Source organism: Rissa tridactyla, chromosome 8 (genome assembly GCF_028500815.1).
Source record: "Rissa tridactyla isolate bRisTri1 chromosome 8, bRisTri1.patW.cur.20221130, whole genome shotgun sequence".
Classification (NCBI taxonomy): Eukaryota; Metazoa; Chordata; class Aves; order Charadriiformes; family Laridae; genus Rissa; species Rissa tridactyla.
This window is the reverse complement of record NC_071473.1, coordinates 17,832,521-17,858,167: the sequence shown is the minus strand read 5'-3', so window position 1 is coordinate 17,858,167 and position 25,647 is coordinate 17,832,521. Positions and strand designations below refer to the sequence as shown.

Below are 25,647 nucleotides of genomic sequence, written 5' to 3'. Positions count from 1 at the left end.
GAACAAGCGCTAAAGCCCATGGACCCTCCCAGAGCCCCTCTCCCTGCAGAGGGAGGCAGCCCCGGGAGGTAGCCCAGCGGCGGGGAGGGAGGCTGTGTGGTTTGCTAGGACAGGGATAAGCCTGTCCCATCCCCTCCCTTCATGTGAGCTCACAGAAAAAGTCTTCCCCCACCTTATTTCTAATTCTGTGGAACCCAACAAAAAAAAGCCAAAAAACCCAACCTTTTCTCTAGCCCACCCCTGCTGGGCCTGTGTCCCCCACCTCCACACCCAATCCCACCCCCTCAAGTTGCCCAGCATCCTCCCAGGCTTACTGGCATGCTCATTGCCCCAACGCACTGCTGGGTCACAGGAAGGAAGCTCCTGGTTGCCAGCATCCGCACCCATGTGCCTCTGCCAGGCTAGGGGACCACTGAGGTGGTGGGGATGGGAGACAACAGGGTCCCGTGAGGAAAGGCAAACCTTTGGGGATGGGGACAATTGGTGAGGAAGGGTGAGTCATAGAATCCCAGAACGGTTTGGGTTGGAAGGGACCTTAAAGACCACCCACCAGGCTACCCCCTGCCCTGGGCAGGGACACCTCCCACCACACCAGGTTGCTCCAAGCCCCGTCCAGCCTGCCCTTGAACACCTCCAGGGATGGGGCAGCCACAGCTTCTCTGGGCAACCTGGGACAGGGGCTCACCACCCTCACAGCAAAGAATTTCTTCCTCAGATCTCAGCTAAATCTCTCCTCTTCCAGTCTAAAACCCTTCCCCCTCGTCCCATGGCTCCCCTCCCTGATCCAGAGTCCCTCCCCAGCTTTCCTGGAGCCCCTTTAGGGACTGGAAGGGGCTCCAAGGTCTCCCCGGAGCCTTCTCTTCTCCAGGCTGAACCCCCCCAGCTCTCTCAGCCTGTCCTCACAGCAGAGGGGCTCCAGCCCTCCCAGCATCTCCAGGGCCTCCTCTGGCCCCGCTCCAACAGCTCCGTGTCCTTCTGCTGTTGGTGCCCCAGAGCTGGAGGCAGCACTGCAGGGGGGTCTCACAGAGCGGAGCAGAGGGGCAGAATCCCCCCCTCACCCTGCTGCCCACGCTGCTGGGGATGCAGCCCAGGCTGTGGGGGGGTTTCTGGGTTGTCGGCTCACGTTGCCGGTGAATGTCGAGCTTCTCACCCACCAGCACCCCCAAGCCCTTCTCGGCAGGGCTGCTCTCCATCCCTCCATCCCCAGCCTGTGCGGATACTGGGGTTTGCTCCGACCCAGGAGCAGGACCCTGCACTTGGCCTTGTTGAACCTCACGGGGATCACACAGTCCCACCTCTCCAGCCTGTCCCGGTCCCTCCAGAGCTTTTGGGGATGGGGGACAAGGCGTGAGGCGGGGTGAAGCAGGGCGAGCACCCGACCGGACAAGCAGGCCCGGGCGACAGCAGCCCCGAGGGCTGGGCGAGCTGCCGCTCCTTATCGGCGAGCTCAGCCGGGCCCCGCCACCTCCCTCTCGCTGGGGCCAGCCTTCGGGGAGCAGCGCTGCCGGGTAAGCCGGGCAGACCCCCCGCCGCGGCGGCTGCGGGCCCTCGCCAGGCCGCCGGGCCTTGAGAACCGAGAGGGAAAGGGGAGCGGGGCGGGCGGGAGCGGGGTAGCGGCGCCGGGCAGCCCCGCAGCGCGGGCGGAACGCGGGAGCCTGGTTGCCGGGGCCAGCCGGGCCCGCCGCGGTGCACAGCCCGGCGCCGACGGCGTCTCCGAGCAACCGGCCCCCCACAGCGGCCGGCCCGGCGGAGCGGGCGGTAGGCGGCGGCGGGCAGGGCCGGGGCGGGGCGGTGCAAGGGGAGCGGGGCGCGCAGGCCGGGCCGGCCGCGGGGGCCACCCCGGCACCGCCTGCCCGCAGCGGCCCGGCCCGGGGCTCCCTCCCCGCCGCGGCCTGGCCGGGGGTGTCGGCCCTTCCCGGCTGCTCCAGCCCGGGATCGCTGGGGGCGGCGGCGGGCGTTGTGGGGCAGCCCGAGGGCTGAGGGGGTGATTAGATCTGGGGAGGGCAGCCCTGAGGAGAAGGGCTTGGGGGTGGTCGTGGGTGAGAAGCTTAACATTCACCTGCAACGTGAGCCGACAACCCAGAATCCCCCCGCAGCCTGAGCTGCATCCCCAGCAGCGTGGGCAGCAGGGCGAGGGGGGGATTCTGCCCCTCTGCTCCGCTCTGGGGAGACCCCCCTGCAGTGCTGCCTCCAGCCCTGGGGCACCAACAGCAGAAGGACACGGAGCTGTTGGAGCGGGGCCAGAGGAGGCCCCGGAGATGCTGGGAGGGCTGGAGCCCCTCTGCTGTGAGGACAGGCTGAGAGAGCTGGGGGGGTTCAGCCTGGAGAAGAGAAGGCTCCGGGGAGACCTTGGAGCCCCTTCCAGTCCCTAAAGGGGCTCCAGGAAAGCTGGGGAGGGACTCTGGATCAGGGAAGGGAGCCATGGGACGAGGGGGAATGGTTTTAGACTGGAAGAGGAGAGATTTAGCTGAGATCTGAGGAAGAAATTGTTTGCTGTGAGGGTGGTGAGCCCCTGGCCCAGGTTGCCCAGAGAAGCTGTGGCTGCCCCATCCCTGGAGGTGTTCAAGGGCAGGTTGGAGGGGGCTTGGAGCAACCTGGTGTGGTGGGAGGTGTCCCTGCCCAGGGCAGGGGGTGGCACTGGGTGATCTTTAAGGTCCCTTCCAACTCTAACCATTCTGTGATTCTGTTATTTCATTGCTGCTGTCTCTCACCCCTCCTGTGCCCTAAGCTCACGTTTAAAAACCATAAAAAGCTGTATAAGCAAAAAGTCAGTGGGCTTTGCAGGGGACAGCCGTGGCCAGCTTGTCAGTGCTTTCTGTATCTCCTGGCCTCATGGTTCTGTGCCCTGTGGGAAGACTGCAGGATGATCAGGCGTGGGTTTGCCAAGGGTTCTGCACCCCTTAGCGTGGCTGGTGGCGATGGGGCAGCCCACATGGTTATTCTGGGGCCATGAAGAATCATAGAATAGTTTGTGTTGGTGGGGGTCTTTAAAGGCCATCTAGTCCAAGCCCCTGCCATGAGCAGGGACATTTTCCACTAGACCAGGTTGCTCAGAGCCCCGTCCAACCTGACCTGGAATGTTTCCAGGGGTGGCACATCCCCCACCTCTCTGGGCAGCCTGGGCCAGTGTTTCACCACCCTCAGCGTAAAAAATTTCTTCCTAATAGCTAGTCTGAATCTCCCTTCTTTTAGTTTAAAGCCATTACCACTTGTCCTATCGCAAAAACCTGCAAAAAAGTCTGTGCCCATCTTTCTTATGAACCCCCTTTAAGTACTGAAAGGCCACAATAAGGTATTCCTGGAGCCTTCTCTTCTCCAGGCTGAACACTCCCAACTTTCTCAGCCTGAACATCCTGCAGTTCACCTTTGCTTTTCTGTCTAAAATTCTGAAATGAGTCAGTCCTGGCGTCCTTTCTTAATTTTTGGTTGCATGAATGCATTTTAGGCAGCATGTGTTGTTGGTTTTGCTGCATCCGAGGTCGTTGTGTTGATGGTCTGTGGAGTCTCGGGGAAAAGCTGGGTGGTTCCAGCAGAAAAGGGGAGATCTGGAAGACTTTAGGCACGTTATGAGCAGGGACTAAGCATGTTGGTAGGATATTTCTGTTAAAATTAGCAGCAGTGAAACAGTTGGCTGTGATGACATTTAAAATGTCAACTTTAGATTCCAAACAATCTATTGACGTGTATAAGGTAGGATGCACGGCCAGTCGTGGATTTGGGAATACCAGCTCTGCCGCCTGAGCTCCCAGGCCGGCTCCCTGCTTACTGCCGTACACTGCATTAATGTATGAGTAGTTGATCCCCTGGTTTTCAGCTGTTGAGATATTCTTTACAGCCTGAAAATTGTGTCAGAGTCTTCTCCGCCATATCTGCAGCAGCCAAAGGAGAGATGATGTGCTTGGGTATTATTTGACCTGAGCTATAGCCAAGGTAGTTAGCTGAATGAAGCTAAATTAATTTAAAAGTTCTGGGAAGGTACGAAGGAAAACTCATGAAACAGAGAAGATAAGGATGAGAAGTTTTTCTCCTCCATGAGAAGTTTTCCCAGATGACTGTGTCTCTTTTTTAAAAAAAAAAAAAAACAGAGAAAAAAACCCACGTTTGAATTAAAAGAATCAGTTGATAATTATTCTCTGAAGTGTCCACGGGATGGAGAAACCTTTAAGGGGAAGAGCTGTGCAGGGACACCAAAAGTCTCTTGGAACAATACTGTCAACCAACTCTGACATCACTTGAGGAAAAAGACAAAATTAAACTTTAAAAAGTTATCTGTCCAATATTACTGGTGGTAGCTTTGGTAATTAAAATAGAAATACTGAAAAAAACCCCATTCAAGTACTTCCTCATTTTTTTTCTGGGCTCTTTAAAACATTGAGCTCAGTTTCAGTTTTTAGAGTATTCAGTTAGGGTAAACTTCACTTGTAAGGTTTTGGTACTGTGGTACAGCTAGAACGTTATCACTCTAGCTAAATTGATATTATTTTAAATAATTTCTGAGCATACGTGTATATCTACATTCCCAACATGTTCAATCTGTTATTTTTCCTTTCAGAGCCCCTGTATTGATATAATTTACTTCCTTTTTCTTGGGAATATGTCTGTGGGTTGTAGGGAGAAAAAAATAAATCTTTTTTCAAACCTAAAGCTAAATTGTGAAGCAAATCTCATCTCACCTGATCATGCTTCTTTAACAATCTGAGTTAGACAAGGAGGTAGGGGAGGGGGTGAAGGGAAGACTATTTTGGCTGGGCAAACCACAGGCTTTCTAAAGGAAAGAAAGCGCAAAGTACGGGACAGGTTTTATTTCAAACTTTTTTAAGGCTCAGTCTAATTAGCTGTGCCTGTGAGCTGATTTTCACCAAAGTTTCCTGTGTGTGTCAGGAGCAACTGTTGTAGACAGGATACGTGGCCTTCCTTGTCTTTGTGGTCTTCAAAAAAAAACAAACCCAACAAACCGAAAAACCACCTGAGCCTTAGCTATTTCAATAGAAATGAAAAATAAGCTTGTCTGTCTTGCTTTTCAGTCCATTTGGGTCTAATAGTCATTAAACTTTGTCAGGTGAAAGGCAAGTCTTTGGCCTTTCCCACAGCCGGTGTCCTGCACCCTGACAGTCTCCGTGTGTCACATCTGCCGTTTTTCTACCCTTCCTTTGATCCATCCCACCGCTTCCCTTCCCCTCCTGCTGGAGCCTTGCCAGCCTTTGGAAAAACATATTATTTGAGGTTCTTCTGAGGTGCTGCTTCCTCACGGACTCCACGTCTCCGAGGTTATCCCTCTGGTTAAGGAGGCAGAGATGGGAGCCCCTCTGTGGCCCCCAACCCTCACCGTGGGCTGGAGGGTGCGTGGGGCAGTGAGGGACGGTGCTAGTGAACAAAACCCCTTGCGAGCAGCTTAGGCCTGTTGGAGGGGAAGTCTTGGGGCGTGCTTCGCAGTTTTGCAGTAAAAGGGAAAACTCAGTCCCAGGAAAAAAAAAAAACCAAAACATTATTCCTTGCAAAGGCAGCGAGCATGCTGCTTTTTCCCATTGGAGGAGGAGCTGCGCCCCAAGGGGACTTCACTTTGCTGCCTGGAGGGGCTGGGAGCTCCGCCGGGAGCAGCCATTCCCCACCGCCGAGCTTGGCAGGGCTGTGGGGTGGGAGCAGGTTCATCACTCGCCTTCGCTGCTTCCCCACTGCCTCCTCTGTGCCGTAGCACATTGCCAGGTGCCGAGATTTACCAGATCAATTGTCCTGTATGCAAAAAAGAGAGAAAAACAAACCCTCCAAGGGACCTCCAGGGTGCGCATCCTCTCTACGTGTTATAAATACCCTCTGTGTTCCTCTTTCCGAGTGACTGGGTCCCTCGCAGAGGAGCCAGCCTCGGGGCCCTGTGGAGTTTTCACATCTCTAACAAAACACTGAAGGACGGGAAAGGACAACGGGCGCCGGATGCCGACCGTTCTGCGCCAGCGCCCTCCTTACTACAATTATATTTCTGTTAGAAACCTCCACCTTATTTAAAGAGACATTGTCAACTGCCTCAAAGCTCCTTTTTGGAAAAGTCTTATGAAGCCATTGAGATGTTTTCTTAGTGTCACAAAGGAAAATATTGTAGGTAAAGAACACTGATAAAGCAGAGGTGCTTCTCCTTTTTTAGGATCTTCTATCTAATGAACTAATACTACTCCATAAACTTCAATCGGTTAATCACTGTAGTCCCTTCTGACGAAATTATCATCTCTGTTTCCTGATGAGGGGAGTGAGACGAGAGGAGATGAGTGATCTGAGCCAGGTAGTTCAGTGAGTTTGTTGCAGAGCACGGCTCTGGGTTCCTAGATGATAGGGGAGGCTCTGAAATTATCTGACTTTATAGCATAGACCAGTATTTGATTGTCGGTAGTGGGAGGAGATACTCCCCTCAGGCATCACGGTGTGCTACGGTGTAGTCCCTTCTCTAGGAAGTGCTCAAGCAGATCCAGTGTCAGACCCGAGATGCGAGGCGGGATGGATTCCTGATCTTGGCTGGTCCGACGGACTGTGCTTATCAGTCTGTGTCCATCATGAGAGACTGCTCCAGGACTCGGAGAAGCGCTTTGCTGAGAAACTCCAGGCCCCCCACCCCTCACTGCAAAGACTGCAGATTATCAGAAACCTCCTAAACCCTTCTCTGATGTGTCTGTGTCTGTTGGCTGTCACTCGTGTCGTTACACGACTGGTCGGACTTGGTGTTTTAAATTTGGTTGGGCCTCCTCACCAGTGACTTTGGTCAGCTCAAATTTCCCTTGCATTTAATCGCCATTCTCACCTTTTATTTCTCTGTTTATTAGCAGGTGTGTCATTCTTCCAGGATTGCTGCCATGGTACTTAAGGTCTTCTTTCCCTCGTGCTGCGCCTCGGCGGAAAGCGGCATTTTGATCGGCCGCTGGATCTCGGAACAGAACTCCGCTGTCATCCTCGCCGTGATCCATTTCCCTTTTATTCCTGTCCAGGTGAAGCAGTATCTCAGTGAGGTCCAGCGGGTGACTAAAGTCAGTGTTTCTGTGCTCGGCTCCTGGAGCAACAGCAAACGGGAGAAAGAAGAGAGTCTGAGTGAGTTCTTGGAAGACCTTGGCACAATATTCTCCCATGAGCCGTGGATTCAGATAAGCAAAGAGGGAGACAGCAAATTCTGGAGCTGTTCTACCCTTCAGAAAAACTCTAACAACCCAAAGGAGGAAGAAATCATCTTAGTGTACTACGACCAGCGCAAAGTCATGCTTTCCCATCTACATCCCCCTTTGGACACAGCTGCCTCCACCGACCACAAGGCAGAGGATGCTTCAAAGCTCTCTGCCATCTTTGACACAGTTGCCAAGAGTAAGATACTGTTCATGACGGACAGATACGATGATGGGCCCATCAAGTTGACCCACTGGCAGTCGGATGGCGTTGAGGCGAGTATCATCGTGGAGCTGATGAAGCAGGCCTCCGTGCCGGCGTGCATGCTGCTGACATTCCTGCTGTCACTCGTCTCTGGGGTCTGCAGGAGCAGGTAAGGGATGCGACATCGGCCAGCTTGTGTTTTGCATGGAAATCGTAGAATCACAGAATGGTTTGGGATGGAAAGGACCTTAAAGACCATCTAGTTCCAACCCCTCTGCCATGGGCAGGGACGCCTCCCGCTAGGAATGTAATTCATGTTTAGGCATTTGCAGGGTTCCTGCTCAAACCCAGTGAGAAATACACTTGATGCAAAGTTGTTTTTTCATCGGTACCAGTCACGTCGTGTCTCCTCGTACTGCTTATGGACCTTATGTGCCTCTTGGGTACCTTCTTTGCCGATCTCTGTGCTGGGACAGGATGTCCCATGAAATAGGATCTATCATTTCTTTGCTGCTTCTGGTCACCGGACTTCTTTCTTCCTTTCCCGGGTTTTTGTGATGTGAAGGGATAGTCAGTTTTGAAAAGCTAAAGAATGGGCTCAGTGGTGTCCCCTCAGGCTGCGGAGGCTTGGGGCTTTTTTGGATATGCCAGAGTTGTGTATTTGCACTGAGGAAGCAGGGCAGCAGCGTTAGAGATCTCCGAGGGTGAGGGCTGCCATCCCTCCATCCATCCAAGCCTGCGAATTGCTCTCAAATCCCGAACATCCCAAATTAAGGCATTTCTTCAGCACCACCTTGTGCTAAGGGGTGGCCATTGCAGCTCTCTCTTTGGAGGGACCGGGCTGCAGGATTTCCATGATCACTGAAGGTCTCTAGAGTGCTGTTGGCGACATCAGAATGGTTTAGTATTGAGGCAATAAACTCTCTGCTCTTTTTAAAAAAGGTCCATTTACAAACACCGTGACTTCCGATTCCTCATCCGGAAGGGAGGCACCGTTCCTGCAGTTTCTAGCCAGGAGCAAAAAGACAGCTGTGAGTTCTGGTTAATGGAGCTTTAACATTTCCCTGTGATCCTGATTTGGAAAGATTGCTTTTCATCCAGTATCTGGAAAATCCACTCTCACTTGTGGAAAACGTTGGATTGGAAAATCAAGGTTTATTCACGCAGGCTATGTTAGTTTTTTGCTAAAATTCCTTATATTTGGAAATACCCCAAAGATCTCCTGCTGCTTAAATAACGAAATGACACAACATCACTGTTTTGGGTTTGAGGTTGTTTTTTTTTAATTTGGTTGGTTTTCTATTGCACTTTTGAAAATTATTCCATATACCGTGTGGTAAACGAGTGGGAGCATTAATGGCAATGCATAGTCAGCATGCACAGGGGTAGGAGACCACGCAAGAAATATTTTTGGCTTTCTTCCTCAGGACTCTTAGAGACGGGAGTTTCTGTACCATGTCTTGCAACTATTATATTGAGCTTTTTACAGTGTGTTTGTATTTTTATTTAAAAAAGTAGCGATAGGATGAGGGGCAATGGTTTTAAACTAGACCAGGGCAGGTTTAGATGAGACATTAGGAAGAAGTTCTTTACAACGAGGGTGGTGGGACACTGGCCCAGATTGCCCAGAGAGGTGGTGGAGGACATTCAAGGCCAGGCTGGATGAGGCTCTGAGCAACCTGATCTAGTTGAAGGTGTCCCTGCTGACTGCAGGGGGGTTGGACTAGATGGCCTTTAGAGGTCCCTCCCAACTCAACACATTCTATGATTCTATGATTCTACGTATGTGTGTGGTAAGTGGAATAGAGGTTGTCCTCTTGATGTTAGGTGGAAAGAGAAGAGAGTGAGTTGTAGTAGAGGTGAGCCCAGACCTCTGACGTCTCTTGTGGGCCCATCCTGTTCACTCAAGGAGATGTGTTTACCCGCTGGGTTCACATGTTGGGGGGTGCTCCGGGGGATGACGATGCTTTGGAAATGATTCTCGCTTGTGCAAGAGGTTCCTCAGCCAGAAGCGAGCCGCTGCCTGTCCTTTCCTTTGGCACAGGTGTCCAGTCAGTGGGTGACCCACAAGCCTCTAGTTTGGGGAGTCATGGTGCAGCAATGAACGGTGAGGGACACCCATTGCTGGGAGAGGATGGGGAGATCATCAGCCCAGTGCATGTTTATCACTGGGCCCCAGAGCCGTTGCTTTCCGCTTGAACAGAGATGGTCTGGCAGCTGGTGGTATGACCAATAATTTTTCACCTTCAGTCATCTGTACATAACCGCACAGGTACAGCGTTTCTCCTTCGCCCTTCTTTGCATTTCAGTGCAATTCTCTGCTCTCGCAAAGATTTGCCACACCAGGGTTTGTAACCACTGGGCTAGGATACAATTAGAAGAGAAAACCCGTCTGCACTTGTGCCTGGATGAATCTGCAAACCCAGGTCTTTGAGATCAGTGGCCAGGGCAGTCGCCCACCGTGTCTCCCTCCCCTGCCTGGAGCCCTTTCCCCCACCACTTTAGATGTCCCCTCCTGCCAAGTCAGCTGAAGAACGGTGCATGCATTTGTCTCTAAGGTGGGAGGCTGTAACGAAGAGCTGAGTAACTCGGAGGCCTCAATTTAAGAAGAATGATTCACAGTGCGCTGCCTGCATTTCAAAACCCATGTATCTGAAATCTGAATGGGAAGGGGGGACTTCAGCGCTCTGGTTCTCAAGCTGACAAACCTTGCAGGAAAGATGGTTGAAAGGGCTCAGGAGGGTGGGGGGTGGAAGGGGACGGCAACCACAGCGAAGGGAGGAAGATTTTGAAAGAGCAATTTGTGTAAAATGGATACACAGCAGCCAGAGTCCCAGTCTGCCCATCCTGCGTTTTGTCCTGGCCAGTCCTCCGCTGCTGGGCGACAGGCTGAAGTCCTCTGGATGAAATCTGGGGAAGGCACGCACGCATTGCAGCGACGTCTCCAGGCCACGCTCACTACTGATGCAAACAGCTGTACAATGTTAAAAGCAAAGCAGGATACCAGGAATAATTTTAGCGTTTGGAATGAATCTAAACTGAAGGAACGTGCCAAAGCAGTACAAGAGTGTAGGTGAAGGAAGTGACTAAAAGTGAACGTGAATTCCTGGACCTTTAATGAGAAACAGTGAAACACTGTGAAAATAGTGAAACCACCACTGTGTGCAGGAAAGAAGGGATCCAAATTATGTCCACATCAGAATTTATTCCCCATGGCAAAGGTGGTGCTTTGTGTTGCTGTACCACTGCTGTGCCTTCTTTGACTGGCCTGCACTCTGTGGTGTCATTTTAGACTACACAAATCACCATCGTTCCTTCCTTTATAGGCTGTGTGGTGATAAAAGGAACTCCCCAAAATAATTGAGCATCATTTAGTACTTTTAAAAGAACCATGTGAATATTTCCTCCCCTGCAAGCCTAATGTGGGTGTTAACTTTGAAACCTCATTAAATGCTGAATGTCGTGGTAGCTACACAATGCTGGTCACCTTTGGCAAGGCGGTGGACTGAAGATAGAAAGGAAGACCCTGAGAAAGGAATTTGGAAGTAATAAAGAAAAAAAATAAGAAAAGGATCAAGTGGAAGAAAGGAAAGAGGGGAAAGGGGACAGAAACGACAGGGAGAACCGAGCTGTTTGTTACAGCAAGCTCACGCTAGATAGAGACTTGTGATCCGTAATACCGGGATTTGTGAAGCAGTTGCACCGTGTTGTGTGGTTGTGCTGCACACACAACTGTCTTAACTCCGGTCTCCTGGAGACTTAGAGCAGCGTGCAATCCTGGTGATGTATCCCAAAGCACAGGCTGGAATCAGGATTGCGTTCTGGCTTCCCTGGAAGAGCGAGACGCTTGGTTTTACAGAATGGAAACGGGAGGTTGGGTTGTCTTTTACATGTCTTGATCGGGAAAGGCTGCCTTAATTCTGTTAACCTTTAGGAGAGCAGTTAACATCTAATATTCTTTAATGATAATATGTTGACACCGTCTCTGGTTGCACAACCTTAACTTTACACGGAATGTTTTGCATGGAGATTGGACGCTGTATTCGGCAAAAGCAAAAGGGGCCGTTCCCATGGTGTTTCTGCAGGGTGCTGAAGTTTTGGCCTTTGTCTTTCCTGTGGAGCAAACTCTCAACTTGTGAGCAGCTGGGACATCGCCTGCAGCACCTCCAGGTCATCAGCAGCAACAAGAAGGCTCAAAACCAGACTCAGCTAATGAGGTATGGAGTACACATAGAATCATAGAATGTGTTGGGTTGGAAGGGACCTCTAAAGGCCATCTAGTCCAACCCCCCTGCAGTCAGCAGGGACACCTTCAACTAGATCAGGTTGCTCAGAGCCTCATCCAGCCTGGCCTTGAACGTCTCCAGGGATGGGGCCTCCACCACCTCTCTGGGCAACCTGGGCCAGTGTCTCACCACCCTCGTTGTAAAGAACTTCTTCCTAATGTCTCATCTGAACCTGCCCTGCTCTAGTTTAAAATCATTGCCCTTTGTCCTATTGCTCCATGCCCTTGCAAACAGCCCCTCCCCATTTTTTCTGTAGGCCCCCTTTAGGGACTGGAAGGCCACAATAAGGTCTCCCCGGAGCCTTCTCTTCTCCAGGCTGAACAACTCCAACTCTCTCAGCCTGTCCTCACAGCAGAGGGGCTCCAGCCCTCCCAGCATCTCCGGGGCCTCCTTTGGCCCCGCCCCAACAGGTCCATGTCCTTCTTGTGCTGAGGGCTCCAGAGCTGGACACAGTACTCTAGGTGGGGTCTCACCAGAGCAGAGGGGCAGAATCCCCTCTCTGCATCTGCTGGCCACAGTTCTTTTGATGCAGCCCAGGATGCGGTTGGCCTTCTGGGCTGCGAGCACGCATTGTTGTCTTGTGTCCAGCTTTTCATCCACCAGTACCCCCAGGTCCTTTTCCACAGGGCTGCTCTCTATCACATCATCCCCCAGCCTGTATTGATAACAAGGATTGTCCCGACCCAAGTGTAGGACTTTGCCCTGTCTCCTCTGGGGAGACCCAACCATGGACCCTGTGCCAGTGCAGCACTACGGGGTCCTCACTGCACTGTGACATGTTGCCTTCCTTGCTCTACTCCCCGCTAGTCTGCAGATCTTTGCACTCTGCTTTAATTAATTTTGCCTTTTGCCTGATATATGCCTTTTTTCCCTATCCTGGGAAAGGCGGCCGGGCTATTGCCCTCAGAAAGCTTGTACTCATGTGTGTAGTACTTTGCTGTTGCTAATCCCACAAGCTCGTTGCTTCCACATATGCTGCTCTTAACCAAAAACTGCAATCCGTATTCAGCGGCGCTTTCCACAAGAGCAGAATGCTTTAAATGCTCTCCTCTTTCACCCACTCTTTTGGGGAATCTTTCTTGCGGTAACTGCAGACCAGAGACTCCAACAGCAGCAACAACGTCAGTGTAATAGAGAAAGCAAACGCGCAGCCCAGCGAGTGGAACAGGGAGAGGCAGAGATCTGAGACGGATATTGAATGCCCTGTGGCCATTACACAGCGAGTCTTGTTCTGTGCGGTTCTCTGATCATGCAGTAATAGACTCCCAGGGAACACTTAAAATAGATTAGCAGATTTGGAGGCCAAAAGTAACCGCGATTGTTTAATCTCATTTCCCCAATAACTCACGTCATGGTATTTCATTCAGAAACTCTAGCGGTGAGGGGGCGGTTCAGCAGCCCTTCTGGGAACGCTTGTGTACCCAGAAACACGATTTATTACATTGGCCAGTGGTTCCACTAAAGTGTACCTCTCAGAAAGCCATCTGATCTCAACGTGAATACTGCAAGGCTGGTGCCCTTAGTCCCTGAGTGAATGTGCACACATATATACGTATACACGCACACACACACACTTTGTTTAGCATTCCTCTTTGTAGCTTCAATCCCACTCTTCTCTCCCCTCGCTAAGAAAGGTTTTGCAGTGTGGCAGGCTCTGAGTGGCTCCGTGTTTGGCCACAGAAACAGCATCACAGCAGTGAAAGTCAAAAGACCTCCACACTGTGCCTCTAATTGTCCTGCTGTCCCTGGGACGTTAAAGATTCTATGTAAGAGAAGCCGACAGTTGTCATTGAAACATTAAACACCGTCCTTCCTTTTTCTCTAACGCTGTTTCTCTTTATCCTGCATGCAGGAAAGCCAACATCTTCGTCTCTCTGCTGATTGATGTGGCTCTGGGGTTGCTGCTGATATCCTGGCTGTACCGAAAGAACCGAATTGGTCACCTTGCTGATACCCTCATCCCTGTGGCTGATGTAAGTCTGGCCAAAGCCATTTCACTTTCACCTACCGTGGGTACTGACCACCTCTTGGTGTCTTGTTGTAAGGAGGCAATGCCTTATCCACAAGGATTTCACAAAATCACAGAATCACAGAATCGTAGGGTTGGAAGGGACCTCTGGAGATCATCTCCTCCAGCCTCCCCTGCCAGGGCAGGGTCACCCAGAGCAGGTTGCACAGGAACGCATCCAGGCGGGTTTGGAATGTCTCCAGAGACAGGGACTCCACCACCTCCCGGGCAGCCTGTGCCAGGGCTCTGCCACCCTCAAAGGAAAGAAGTTCCTCCTCATGTTTAGGTGGAACTTCCTATGCTCAAGTTTGTGCCCATTACCCCTTATCCTGTTGCCAGGCACCACTGAAAAGAGCCTGGCCCCATCCTCCTGACACCCACCCTTTAAGTATTTATAAGCATTGATAAGATCCGCCCCCAGTCGTCTTTTTTCCAGACTGAAGAGACCCAAATCCCTCAGCGTTTCTTCATAAGAGAGGTGTTCCAGTCCCCTCAGCATCTTGGTAGCCCTTTGCTGTCCCCTCTCCAGCAGTTCCCTGTCCATCTCGAACCGGGGAGCCCAGAACTGGACCCAGCACTGCAGATGCAGCTTCCCCAGGGCAGAGCTGAGAGGGAGGATGACCTCCCTCCACCTGCTGGCCACGCTCTTCCTGATGCCCCCCAGGATGCCATTGGCCTTCTTGGCCACCAGGGCCCATTGCTGGCTCATGGGCATCCTGTTGTCCCCCAGGACTCCCAGGCCTCTTTCCACAGAGCTGCTCTCCAGCAGGTCACCCCCAACCTGTCCTGGTGCATGGGGTTATTCCTCCCCAGGTGCAGCACCCTACACTTGCCCTTGTTGAACTTCATAAGGTTTTTCAGAGAGAGTCATGTCTGAAGTCGTGCAAATTAGGTCTCCTCAAGAACAGCGAAATCTTCAAATCAAGCCTGCTGGGGCTGCTGCAAAGGAACACAGTTCTGCTCTGCGTGTGCAGTGAATAGTAATTAGATGTTTATCGGAGCTCCAGCTCCTAAAGTAACCATTATGGCTTGGCTGGAGCTCCGCAGCTGCAGGCTGAGCGGTTATCGAGCCAGAATACTTTTATTCTGAAGTCAACAGGAAGCGTCCTTCAAGTTGCTGCTATATGGGGCGTTTGGGGGGAAAAGAAAAAAAAAAGCAGCAACCTGGGTTGAATCTGATAAACTGCTGAAAAGTCAAACTTGATAAGCAGTGCAGCTGTGCTTCTAAAGAGAAATTTCATGGGGAAATCCAAAGGCGTTGGCTAGTCAGGACACAAACACCTGAAATCCTATCTAAGAGCTCTGCTGTACAAATGGTCAACCAGGAAAACTTGCTGTGTCCTGGCATTTTCTCAAACATAACTCCTCTTGCCCACTAAGATCCCTCGGCATCAGCATAAATAAATGAAGATTCTAAGTATGACTCATACAGTCCTACTTTTCTGGTGGCTCATTTTAGGTGCAGTACTCCAGTGTATCTGTTTAGAGGCAGTAAGGAACATATAATGTACTTCAGGGGCTGGAGACCAGACCACTAATCTGAAATTAGCTCCATTTTAAGAGTTCCGTGTCTTGGGAACGCATGTGCAGCCGGTGTTGAGCTCTGGCATGCAGCTGCACAGCCTAATCCTTTCTCTGCCCACTTTCCTTTCATTTCTGGGAGAGAATGTGGATCTTTCCATTGGTTTCTTTCTAGCAGCTGGAGAACGTCCTCTCTTTGCTCTTTCTCGAGCTTCTTAGTTGGGAGGAATTTTATTCTGATTAGAAAATTCCAGCAGCAATTTCTTTTTCCTACTTCTCCTGTCTTTCTTGAGAAGAGCTCACGTCTCCCTTGATGATGATCTGCTTGGTCCACGTCTAACCTTTTAATTGTTACAAGCCATAGGTCTCCGATCATTCTTGTACATGCTGTGCTTTCAGGAAGTGTGTATGGAGTGCCCAGCATAGCCGTGGATCGTGATTATTGCTATTTTTGTTATCTTTCATAGTCAAACTTTTAAGGAGGCCACGTTTTACAGATTGCTGCAGACACCATTCAGCAGCAGTGGTGGGGTAGAAAGGACCACAATTCTTGCAATGCTCTTGTATTTGAGCTATACGTGAAAAATATTTTTCTAAGGCTTATTCCTAAGTCTTTTGCCTTTCAGATATTTCAGCTGGAGAAGTTTTTCTCTAGAGTTCTCCTTATGGGCTTACTGCAAGCGCCCAGCTCTCAGAAATCTGATTTCTTAACAAGTCTGCAAGGAAGCGACTTTTGGCCGCGTTCCTGTTTGCACAGGTGGCTCCAGGAGGGCTTCCATCTGCCCAGTGTCTTTGGCAGATGGACGCTCTCCGTGCTCAAGGTGTACCCAATTCCAGCACCTGCCCTGCACCGGCTCTTTGTGAGAGTTGCTCGTTCGTTCCTCTTTCAGTAATTTAGCTCACCTGTCACTCAACTTATGCATCATAGCGTCGGCTGTTTTCACCATGTCTCCTACGTGTGCGGAATTCGTTGCCATGTTGTCTTTCTTTACATTGAGGGTGGTGAGACACTGGCCCAGGTTGCCCAGAGAGGTGGTGGAGGCCCCATCCCTGAAGACATTCAAGGCCAGGCTGGATGAGGCTCTGGGCAACCTGATCTCGTTAAATATGTCCCTGCTGACTGCAGGGGGGTTGGACTAGATGGCCTTTAAAGGTTCCTTCCAACCCAACACATTCTATGGTCCTATCACCGAGAGCTGTTTACTTGCTTCCCTGGAAGCGCTAACTCCTCCTTGCGTGGGTGGCCTGGTCGTCACTCACTGCCTTTCTTCTCTGCTTCTCCAAGCTTATCAGTTCAGGCCACTTACAACTCTTCTTACATTCCAGCCTTACTTTCTTCTTTCAAGCATATTAGATTGTGGGCATAAAATCATTTGGAGTCCTTTTACTGCCTTCGGTGGGCGTTGGTTTATATGCATTATGTGCGGGCCTTAAAAAAATGCAGATCTGAGTGATCCCAAGATATCCCAGTGACTTGAGCACGTGGTGTGCAAGCCAGGACCACTTCTTTTCCAGTACGACAGCAAAATCTCCCCTTTAGCCATTCAGCAGTGGGTTTCCTCTTTGCCGCTGAGCGTCCATCTGGTACGCATTATTCCCACCACTTGGGCTTTCTCAAGTGCTTATGTGTCGCCAAGCTCAGTAACGCAAACTCGCCCATGTGTGGAATGAGTTACTTTTTCCTTCCCCAGTGCTCCTTGCTGGTCTGCGTTGGGTGTGTGCCCCAGATCTGATGATAGCGTCCACCTTACATCTCTGTAGCTCTTAGTACATAGACATTCTATATATTATAATAAGATTGTTCTGTATTAGAAGGTTATATACATAACCTTATTTTAACCTTATTGATTTGATTGATTTTAATATCGACAGACCTTATATAATGCATAACCTTATTGGTTTGATCGATTGATTTTAATATTGATGAAATGGTAGCTGTGTGGGGACTGGATACGGTGCTCGTATTTTTATTCCTAGCAAACATCTCTCTGGAAGGAAGCAGAAGCAGGTAGGTTATTTCGGCTCTCAACAACTGCCAGGGTCACAAGCTCAGCCTGCTGACGTGAGGATCAGGCCGTGTTCCCTAGCCACCAGGCGTCATCCCCTGATAGAATGGTTCTCACATCAGCACTCAGCCAGCAATTGTCGGTGATGCACAAGCCATCGTGGACTGCGGCTCCCACTTTCACAGCTTGATGAGCTGCGCTGGGCCGACTGTAACAACAAGTTGCTTTTGTCAGTAAATGAGGTAGACGTGATTCGGAGACACCTAGGGAGTAGCTGGCGAGTAGCTGCGTGCAATACAAAGGACTGATTTTTTGGAGGAGGAATGCTCTAAAATCCTTTCAAATCCAGGAATGGAAAACGTGAATAATCTTCTCTCTGTAGGTGCCCTCACAACTCCCACCCTCCTCCTTCCTCTCGATCCCACCAGGCTTCCCAGTGGTTATCCTTGGTTTTGCCTTCCACAAGGCAGCCTTCTTTCAAAAATACCTGATTCAAGGTGCTACATTTGTCTGTTTTTAAAAGAACTGCTTATAAACCATTTTAGGTTTTTTTTTCCTCCTTCACCTTTTTCATCCTTGCCGATGTCTCTTTTACTTAAGCTGTAATCTCTTTGAAACAGTTAAATATTTATCAGAGATCATGCCTCCAAAAATATTGCTGGGGCTTAGAGATAATTGGATGTAATCAGTCATGTCCTGCTAATCCATAAAGCAAGCACAGGGGACGCTTCCTGGGCAATATTCTTAGATGTTAATTTGTAGAACAGTATAATTTAGAGCCCCAAATGTCTGCAACAGGTAGAGGGTGCCTGCCAGGTGTGTGGTAGGGGGTGCTTTTGTAATAAATAGAATCATGTTTGTTAATCAAATCAGGCTTTCTTAAAGGCTGGTGAAAACTTACACTGTTTCGACTCTTCACATACTTGAATCGCAGGCATCCAGCGGGCTATCTGGTGCACTTTGATACCTCAAGGCCTAAATCACAGGCATCCGGTGTGCTGTCTGGGGCACTTTGACACCTCAAGGCCTAAATCACAGGCATCTGGTGTGTTTTAACACTTCAAAGGGAAGAGCTAAGTTGTGAGATAAGCTGAAAAGAGTCTCCCCAAGGACACTGATAAAGATGAGGAGCCTTCAGCCCCACGACCATCAGGAGGCGGGACAAGACCGACCCCCTAGCAACACGTCGCTCAGACACAGAATATACCAGGATTGACACATATACGGGAACCAGAAGAGTATATAATCAGCTACTTTCGGGAAGTGGGTGTGCGCCGTTGGCGGAGCAAAGACTCCCCGGCTGCCCAGCGCTGTTTTGCTTGCTGCCGCATGCTTAATAAATTAATTTGATTAATTGGACTGGTTCCTGTCAATTATTGGGCCACAATCTATAACACTTTGGCTCTGCTTGCTCTGCCTTGCACTGGGCAGTTTGCAGCGTGCTTTCCGGTGCCCACGGTGCCCACCCGCGGTGCGCTGTGTGTCCTCTGTCCCTGTCGCGTTCCCACAGACCCTCTGCGTGTGGACACTAGGAAGAAGAGCATGAGAAGAAAGGAAATATTTCGACAGCAATCTCATCTAAACCATGTTAGCTTTAGTCTAGGATCTGGTAACGTCCCTACACCCCTTTATGAAACACTTCCAGTTCTGTATTGGATTCCAGTTCCAGTAACTGTATCTTATTTATTAATCCTGGCCACGTTCGGTATTCCTGACTGCAACGGGAGTATTGGGCTCCCAGTCACCTTTTCTGATTCTGCTTGCTATTGATCGGTCCGAAAATATCTGGGTGGAGAAAAGCCTGCGAGGTTAGGCCTTCAGACTAGGTTTTGGAATGCCTTGCCCAGCTGGATAACAGCAAGCGGAGGCGAATAACACCTTCCCGCAGCCACGTGCCCCTGGCAGAATTCAGTAGCACCTCTGGGACTGGGAACCTCCACAAGTATTCGGTGCCAAAAAACAGCCTTGTGGAAGGACTGCTTTCCAGCATTTAAATATTTCATTAAAATCCCCAAATGCTTTTTCTAAGTTACCAATCCAACACGTTAAATATTAAAAACAGCCTATTTATAAAGCAGCTAACACTTCTGAGCCACAGAGGTAAGATCCATGGGTTCAAATCAGTTCTGTCTTGCAGTGAGTGAGGCAGGGGGAAAATGAATGAAATAAAAAGGCAATCCTTTTGTTTAAGTTGAAGAGGGAGCCCTTAATTTTGCCCCTACACTAAAAGGAAATGTTTACAAACTCATTTTGCAAGGATCCTGTTGGTTAAGAAATAAAACGAATTCGTTCTTTGGAAATAATTTCCCCTTAGGGAAATTATCCGTATGAATGATGGGGAAAGTAGGCTACAGCTTTAGGTGGTGTGTCTTGATTCTTCTACACGTGCACGATTTTCAGTGCAATTCCCTTGCACGGACTTGACTGTAAGTGGGATTTGTGGAGGTAGAGGGCTTTTACTCACAATCACTGGTCCACGCAGGACAGCGTGAGAGGTCACTTCTTCCAGGTATGTTCCCCATCTGTTTGCTGGAGGTTACTGCTCTCAGCTACCTCGATTCACAGCCTGGTAAATGGACTTCACCACTGGTCTCGGCTTACTGGTAGGTCAGGTACGAACTACCGAGGAGCAGAACCACCCCATCTTTAAGGTCCCTTCTAACCCGAACCATTCTATGGTCTTCTGCCCTGTTGACTGCAAGGAGGACCTCCAGCAGAGTCGTAGGGTGGAGGGAGAAAACCAGCAAATAACATCAGCCTGGGATTAAATCACCAGAAATTGTGAATCAAAGCCCTCGGTGATTGGGGACAAGCTCCATTAGGCTTTTTTTCTCAGTGATTCAGAGGGCTGCGTTTTCACTGGGATGCTACAGGTATCTTTCCATGAAGCCTGCAGGGAGACACGATAGCGCTATTTATCATGGCTAATCTTGCCAAGCACACCACAGAGTATCAAGAAAGTTTGTTTATGTATGAAGTATATTTATATAATTGTGTTTTCTACCCTGCTGTAAACACATAGGGATTATTTGTTTGTAAAAATTCCTCTTTTTTTGCCCATGAGTGCATTGCCATCTTCCCTTTTTAAAATCCTGACAGCCTTCCCCATAGTTAATTACTTGCTCAATTCTGACTGACTGAAGAAGTCGATTTGTGCGCCAGCGCTTGCCGTCTATTTCAAGAACTCTCATTACACCAGGAATTCATATCGTGCGAGTCTGCTGGAGGTGTCCGTAAACAAGCACTACGTTCATGTTTCCCAGCACTGAGACCATTTGAGCAGTTTGGCTTCCTCTCTGCTATTACGTTTGGATTCAGTCAAGAGTCAATAATGGTGCATTTTTGATTTAACTAGCTGTCTGTAAAGTAGTTGTTTGGATGTTTTTTTCCATTGGTTTGAAGAGTGTGGTAAGAATACTTTGCAGGGGGCAGCACGTAGAGCGCACTGGACCTGCTCAGCGCGGTAGCAGTATTTTATCTCAGATTCCCTTGCTTCCATGTCTTTGTAGCACGTAGCTGAAGAGCTCCAGGACCTGCTCCAGTGGCTAATGGGAGCACCAGCAGGACTGAAAATGAACCGAGCTTTGGATCAGGTTTTGGGCCGCTTCTTCCTTTACCACATCCATCTTTGGATTAGTAAGTGCCATTGTTTTAACTTTTCAGCCTCCGTTTTCATCTCTTGCCTCCCGAGTGTTTAACGTTTGCCTAGAGGTGAATAATGAATCAAAATGTACTGCTGCAAGTACAAACTTGTCTATGAGTCTTCCTGCTGTGGGAACTCAAGCCAAAGTTGGATTCCCACACAAGGAATTAATGCATATTAAATAAAGTGCTTGTATCGATGCTTTGCAAGGAGTGCAAATCACGACGGAGCTTACTTTCTTGGTGCCATTAGTGGTGAGTGCCCAAGGGAAGGCGTTAGGTCTTACAAAGGCTTTTGTAGTCTTTGCCATGTGGCCTGTGTTGATAACGAGGATTGTAATTGCCATTACAATCCTCGTTATCAATACAGGCTGGGGGATGACGTGATAGAGAGCAGCCCTGCGAAAAAGGACCTGGGGGTACTGGTGGATGAAAAGCTGGACACGAGACAACAATGTGCGCTTGCAGCCCAGAAGGTCAATCGCATCCTGGGCTGCATCAAAAGAAGCGTGGCCAGCAGATGCAGAGAGGGGATTCTGTCCCTCTGCTCTGCTCTGATGAGACCCCACCTGGAGTACTGTGTCCAGCTCTGGAGCCCTCAGCACAAGAAGAACATGGCCCTGTTGGAGTGGGGCCAGGGGAGGCCCCGGAGATGCTGGGAGGGCTGGAGCCCCTCTGCTGTGAGGACAAGCTGAGAGAGTTGGAGTTGTTCAGCCTGGAGAAGAGAAGGCTCCGGGGAGACCTTATTGTGGCCTTCCAGTCCCTAAAGGGGGCCTACAGGAAAGCTGGGGAGGGGCTGTTTGCAAGGGCATGGAGCGATAGGACAAAGGGCAATGGTTTAAACTAGAGCAGGGCAGGTTCAGATGAGACATTAGGAAGAAGTTCTTTACACTGAGGGTGGTGAGACACTGGCCCAGGTTGCCCAGAGAGGTGGTGGAGGCCCCATCCCTGGAGACGTTCAAGGCCAGGCTGGATGAGGCTCTGAGCAACCTGATCTAGTTGAAGGTGTCCCTGCTCACTGCAGGGGGGTTGGACTGGATGGCCTTTAGAGGTCCCTTCCAACCCAACACATTCTATGATTCTATGTAAGAGGCAGCTGATAGGACAGGGATGAGCAGTGTGCTGTCAGGATGCAAATGCCAACCCCGTCCTATCACTGACTTCAGCTTTCTGCAGTTTTACTGTTTCAAGTCCCTCCTTGAAATAACACACCCCTGCTATCCTTGATAAGTGTCTCGATGAAGGAGGACAGTCCTGATGGACGTGAACTCCTCAGTTATTATACTGACTTCCTTTGCTCACCAATCAAGTATTGTCTTGTTTCTCTGACTTTGCTCCACTTTAGTGATGAAAAAGACTGCGTGCCTCCACAGCGTTTTATTTACAAATGCCATATGGCTTTTGTGGGAATAGCAAGAGAAGGAGAATGGTTGCAGGAAAGGTTGATGTGTGCAGTTAAAAATGTAATTGGGAACCTGGACACAAATGTAGAAAAGCAAATCACACGTGGAACAAGGTGACCAGTCTGTTCAAGCGAAGCATGTCCTCCCTTCCTCACAGAGCTGCCACACCTGGTCAGAAAGCTGGGGGGAAAGAGAGTTTTTGTGGGCCCTCCTAAAGAGAAGATGGCATCTAAAGGAGTCTTCCAGTTTTAATTCCATGTTTCCATGACTATGATTTCTGGAGCAATGTTCTAGGGTGGGGGGATTCAGTCTTCTGAGGCTGTCAACGGGAAGACGTCTCATTCGAATACTGACACTCTGCAATGTCCACTAGGCTACATTCACCTGATGTCCCCGTTCATTGAGATGATCCTCTGGTACGTTGGGCTGTCGGCTTGTCTGGGCCTGACCGTGGCTCTCTGCATCCTCTCCGACATCATTGCACTTCTCACCTTCCACATCTACTGCTTCTATGTCTACGGAGCCAGGTGAGTCGCTCTCTTTTGGCTGCGTCTTGGCTATGTTTGGAGAGAAGGGCCAGTGAATACTCAGGCCGCGTCTTTAATTTGTGGAGCATTCAATCCTGGTGTAGGTCTCTTGATTTCACAATTTTTACAACTTTCACAAAGTTAAGCCAGCAGTTAATTTATTGCATTCTTTTGTGCGTGTAGAAATGATGGCCGCAGTAGTACAAGCAACCCGTCTTTCAGTTCTTCTATGTTTAAATATTTACGTATTGTGGTAGTGACCTGGAAAAATGAAACTACATGACAGGCAAAGGACAAGAAAGCAGCTCACCCCATTCCTTTGAGGACAAGAAAGCAGTTCACTCCATCCCTTTGATTCAACCTTATAGTCACCTTTTCAGTTGCACCCTACCCAGTAGCTTTGAGGGGAACTAGAGGAGAGGAGGAGGAAAGGGGAACCCTTCTACCTCTGGAGAAGCCCCAAAATCCCTGCCTCTGCCCTGCTTCAGAGGTTTTTGTCTGCATCGTGGAGCACAGATGGCAGGTTTGGGGTTACAGCACCTGGGGTCATTGTCTGGACCTATTGGAGGACCTCATGGGCTTTGGGGCATGTCCGGGGCATGTCCGGCTTACTGAGCAAACGGTGCCCACCAGTGTGCTCTGTTCCTGCCCTCCATTAACACGTGCTGCAGCAAGGAGTCACACAGGCCACTGGAGAATAGCTGCCGCTGCCAAGGAGATGAGAGACAAGGTAGTAAATAAAGGAACTTTTGGCTTATAAAGGACAGAATGGTCGTCGTTCCTGCCCAGGCCGTGAGCAGTGGGTGTTACATTGCAAACAGGAGAAACGGTACAGCTTTAGTTATGGGTAGTTTAGGGAATGGTTGGAAATACTGAGATATGAATCGGGTCTGTTGCAAGCGTAGGGCTTGTACCTGAAATCAGTAATGTCAGTTATGGGGCGTCTCTTCCCAACACCTCTAATTACTGGAATTTGTGTTTTGGTCTGTGAGGAGTGGCTTTGCTCCTCCTAATTGTGCAGAGAGTGGAAATAGGGAAAGCATTTTCTCAGCTGATTGCTTGTCTCTCATGAGCTGCAGGGAGCCAGTCTGCCCGCCTTGGCTCTTTGTTAGAAGTATAGAGCAGCTATATCTTATCTCGCCGCTGGCTCCCAACTGCCCCTGCTGTGCCAGGTGTCCCCCATGGAGAGTTGGGAAGGGATAGCGGTCACCCACATCAACACAGCCACCACAACACCTTGCGTTCCTGCAGCTGGCAGAAGAATTTGCTGGTTCAGGTGCTGGTGAAGCCTGAGATCCCCTTCTGAAACAAAGTGCTCGGTGAAACGAGAGCGGGCAAGTGCGTACAGGCAGCCGGGGAAGGTGGGGCAGGTGCTGGAGCAGGAACACCCACCCCGTGCCATGCCAGGGTGCGCAGGTGAGTGTGTGGCCTTAGAGCAACAGAGCAGGTAGGTATCAGCAACCTGGAGTCATCCTGGGCACCCTCCTGCCTGGGGATTAGCACACCGAGCTGCGCCTGCCAGTCTGGGGCACGCTGCCAATTCCTTGAAGCAGTTGGTGTTCCTCAAACCAGGCTTTTCTCTTGGATAAGACTCCTTGCCTCTGCTTTCACAACGCTGCCTTGAAATCGGAGCAGCCTCGTCGCCTTAACTGGGCTGGTTAACCGCCCTGGCTTCTGTAGCTCAGGCTTTCTCAGGCTCTGTCCTGCCCCACAGATGGCCTGTGTCCCCTGTTTTACATCCCTGTGTGTTGGACACTGCTGCCCAGGGCTCTTTGTGCCTCTTCTCCATCCCAGGGGCTCTTTCTTCCTCTGTGTTATTCCACAGATGGCTCGATTTCCCACCCCTTACCACACCAAGCTTCTCTCACCGTTGCCATTTTGTCTGGGAGGGAAGTAGCTTGAAGTGTTGTAGCACCAAGATATAAAAGCCCAAGGAAAGGATGCACTAGGGGTGCCACCAGCCATTTAGTTGATCTCTTCCCACTCTTATGGATGTTTGAAGCGGTGATTTACTAAAGAAGGTGCAGGGGCTCCATCCCCTGCCTTGTCTCTCTGTGCTGCGGAGGCAAAAGGGAATCGTGTCGACTCCAGTATGAGGGGTAAGACCTTGGCCGCTGCTGCTGTGGAAGCGGGGTGAAGCGAGGGGACCAGGGCAGATCTAAACTGCAGAGACAGAGGTGAGCTCAGGGGAACAAGCTTGCTGCTCTCTTTGCTGCAGGGGAGGCAGTGGCGTGGAGCTGGCGATTGCTGCTGCTGATAGGGGCCACCCTCCGGCGGCACCTGCCACATCCCATATGCCAGACCCTTCATCCACAGGAGCAGAAATCGAGAGCATGGCACGGCATGGCCGTTGCCCTCCAGTGGTCCAGAGCTGTCTGCAGTAGCCTGCTTTGCCCGTGCCAGGGGCCAGCCCAGATTCGCTTAACTGAGCAATTAGTATTTTATCTGCGTCATTCTCGGGCTGATTTCTTTTGCCACCCCAAGTTCTGCAGCGTCGGTAGGTGAGTGGGCACAGGGGTGTGATGATGACAGCTGTTTTGTGTTGAAGCTCGGGAACTTGCAGCTCTGATGCACAGCGTCTTCTCTTTGCCCAGGCTCTACTGCCTCAAGATTTACGGCCTGTCATCTCTCTGGCGCTTGTTCCGTGGGAAGAAGTGGAACGTCCTCCGGCAGCGGGTGGATTCCTGCTCCTATGACTTGGACCAGGTAGTGCTGCAGTGCCCGGGGCTCGCTGTAGGATGCTGCCCGCAGGCAATATGATTCTATCCCACTTCATAGAATCGTCTAGGTTGGATGGGACCTTTAAGATCATCAAGTCCAAGCATAATTTTCAGGTAATACTGAGACAGAATCCCCAGGAGGCTTTGTGGTGCCTGGAACAAGTGCATGCCCCGGCTCTCTGCATCCGCGACT

The 25,647-nt window shown here is 50.3% G+C and overlaps 1 protein-coding gene across 8 annotated transcripts in view; it reads left to right on the top strand.

The window, feature by feature from the left end:
- The first annotated feature begins 1,386 nt into the window (after positions 1-1,386).
- PIGQ (phosphatidylinositol glycan anchor biosynthesis class Q) overlaps positions 1,387-25,647 on the top strand; it is a 37,447-nt gene continuing 13,186 nt past the window's right edge. For 3 of the 8 annotated variants that reach the window (XR_008468041.1, XM_054211706.1, XM_054211702.1), the window contains exons 1-7: positions 1,387-1,508; positions 6,810-7,510; positions 11,427-11,558; positions 13,480-13,600; positions 20,672-20,798; positions 22,581-22,734; positions 25,329-25,440. Coding sequence is in view for 7 of the 8 variants with exons in the window: in XM_054211706.1 (XP_054067681.1) it covers positions 6,837-7,510; positions 11,427-11,558; positions 13,480-13,600; positions 20,672-20,798; positions 22,581-22,734; positions 25,329-25,440 (1,320 nt within the window). In the remaining variant the exon portion in view is untranslated. Of the gene's footprint in view, positions 1,509-1,660; positions 1,759-6,809; positions 7,511-11,426; positions 11,559-13,479; positions 13,601-20,671; positions 20,799-22,580; positions 22,735-25,328; positions 25,441-25,647 lie in introns of those variants that run through there. The other 5 variants (XM_054211707.1, XM_054211708.1, XM_054211704.1 and 2 more) reach the window with 5 other exon arrangements.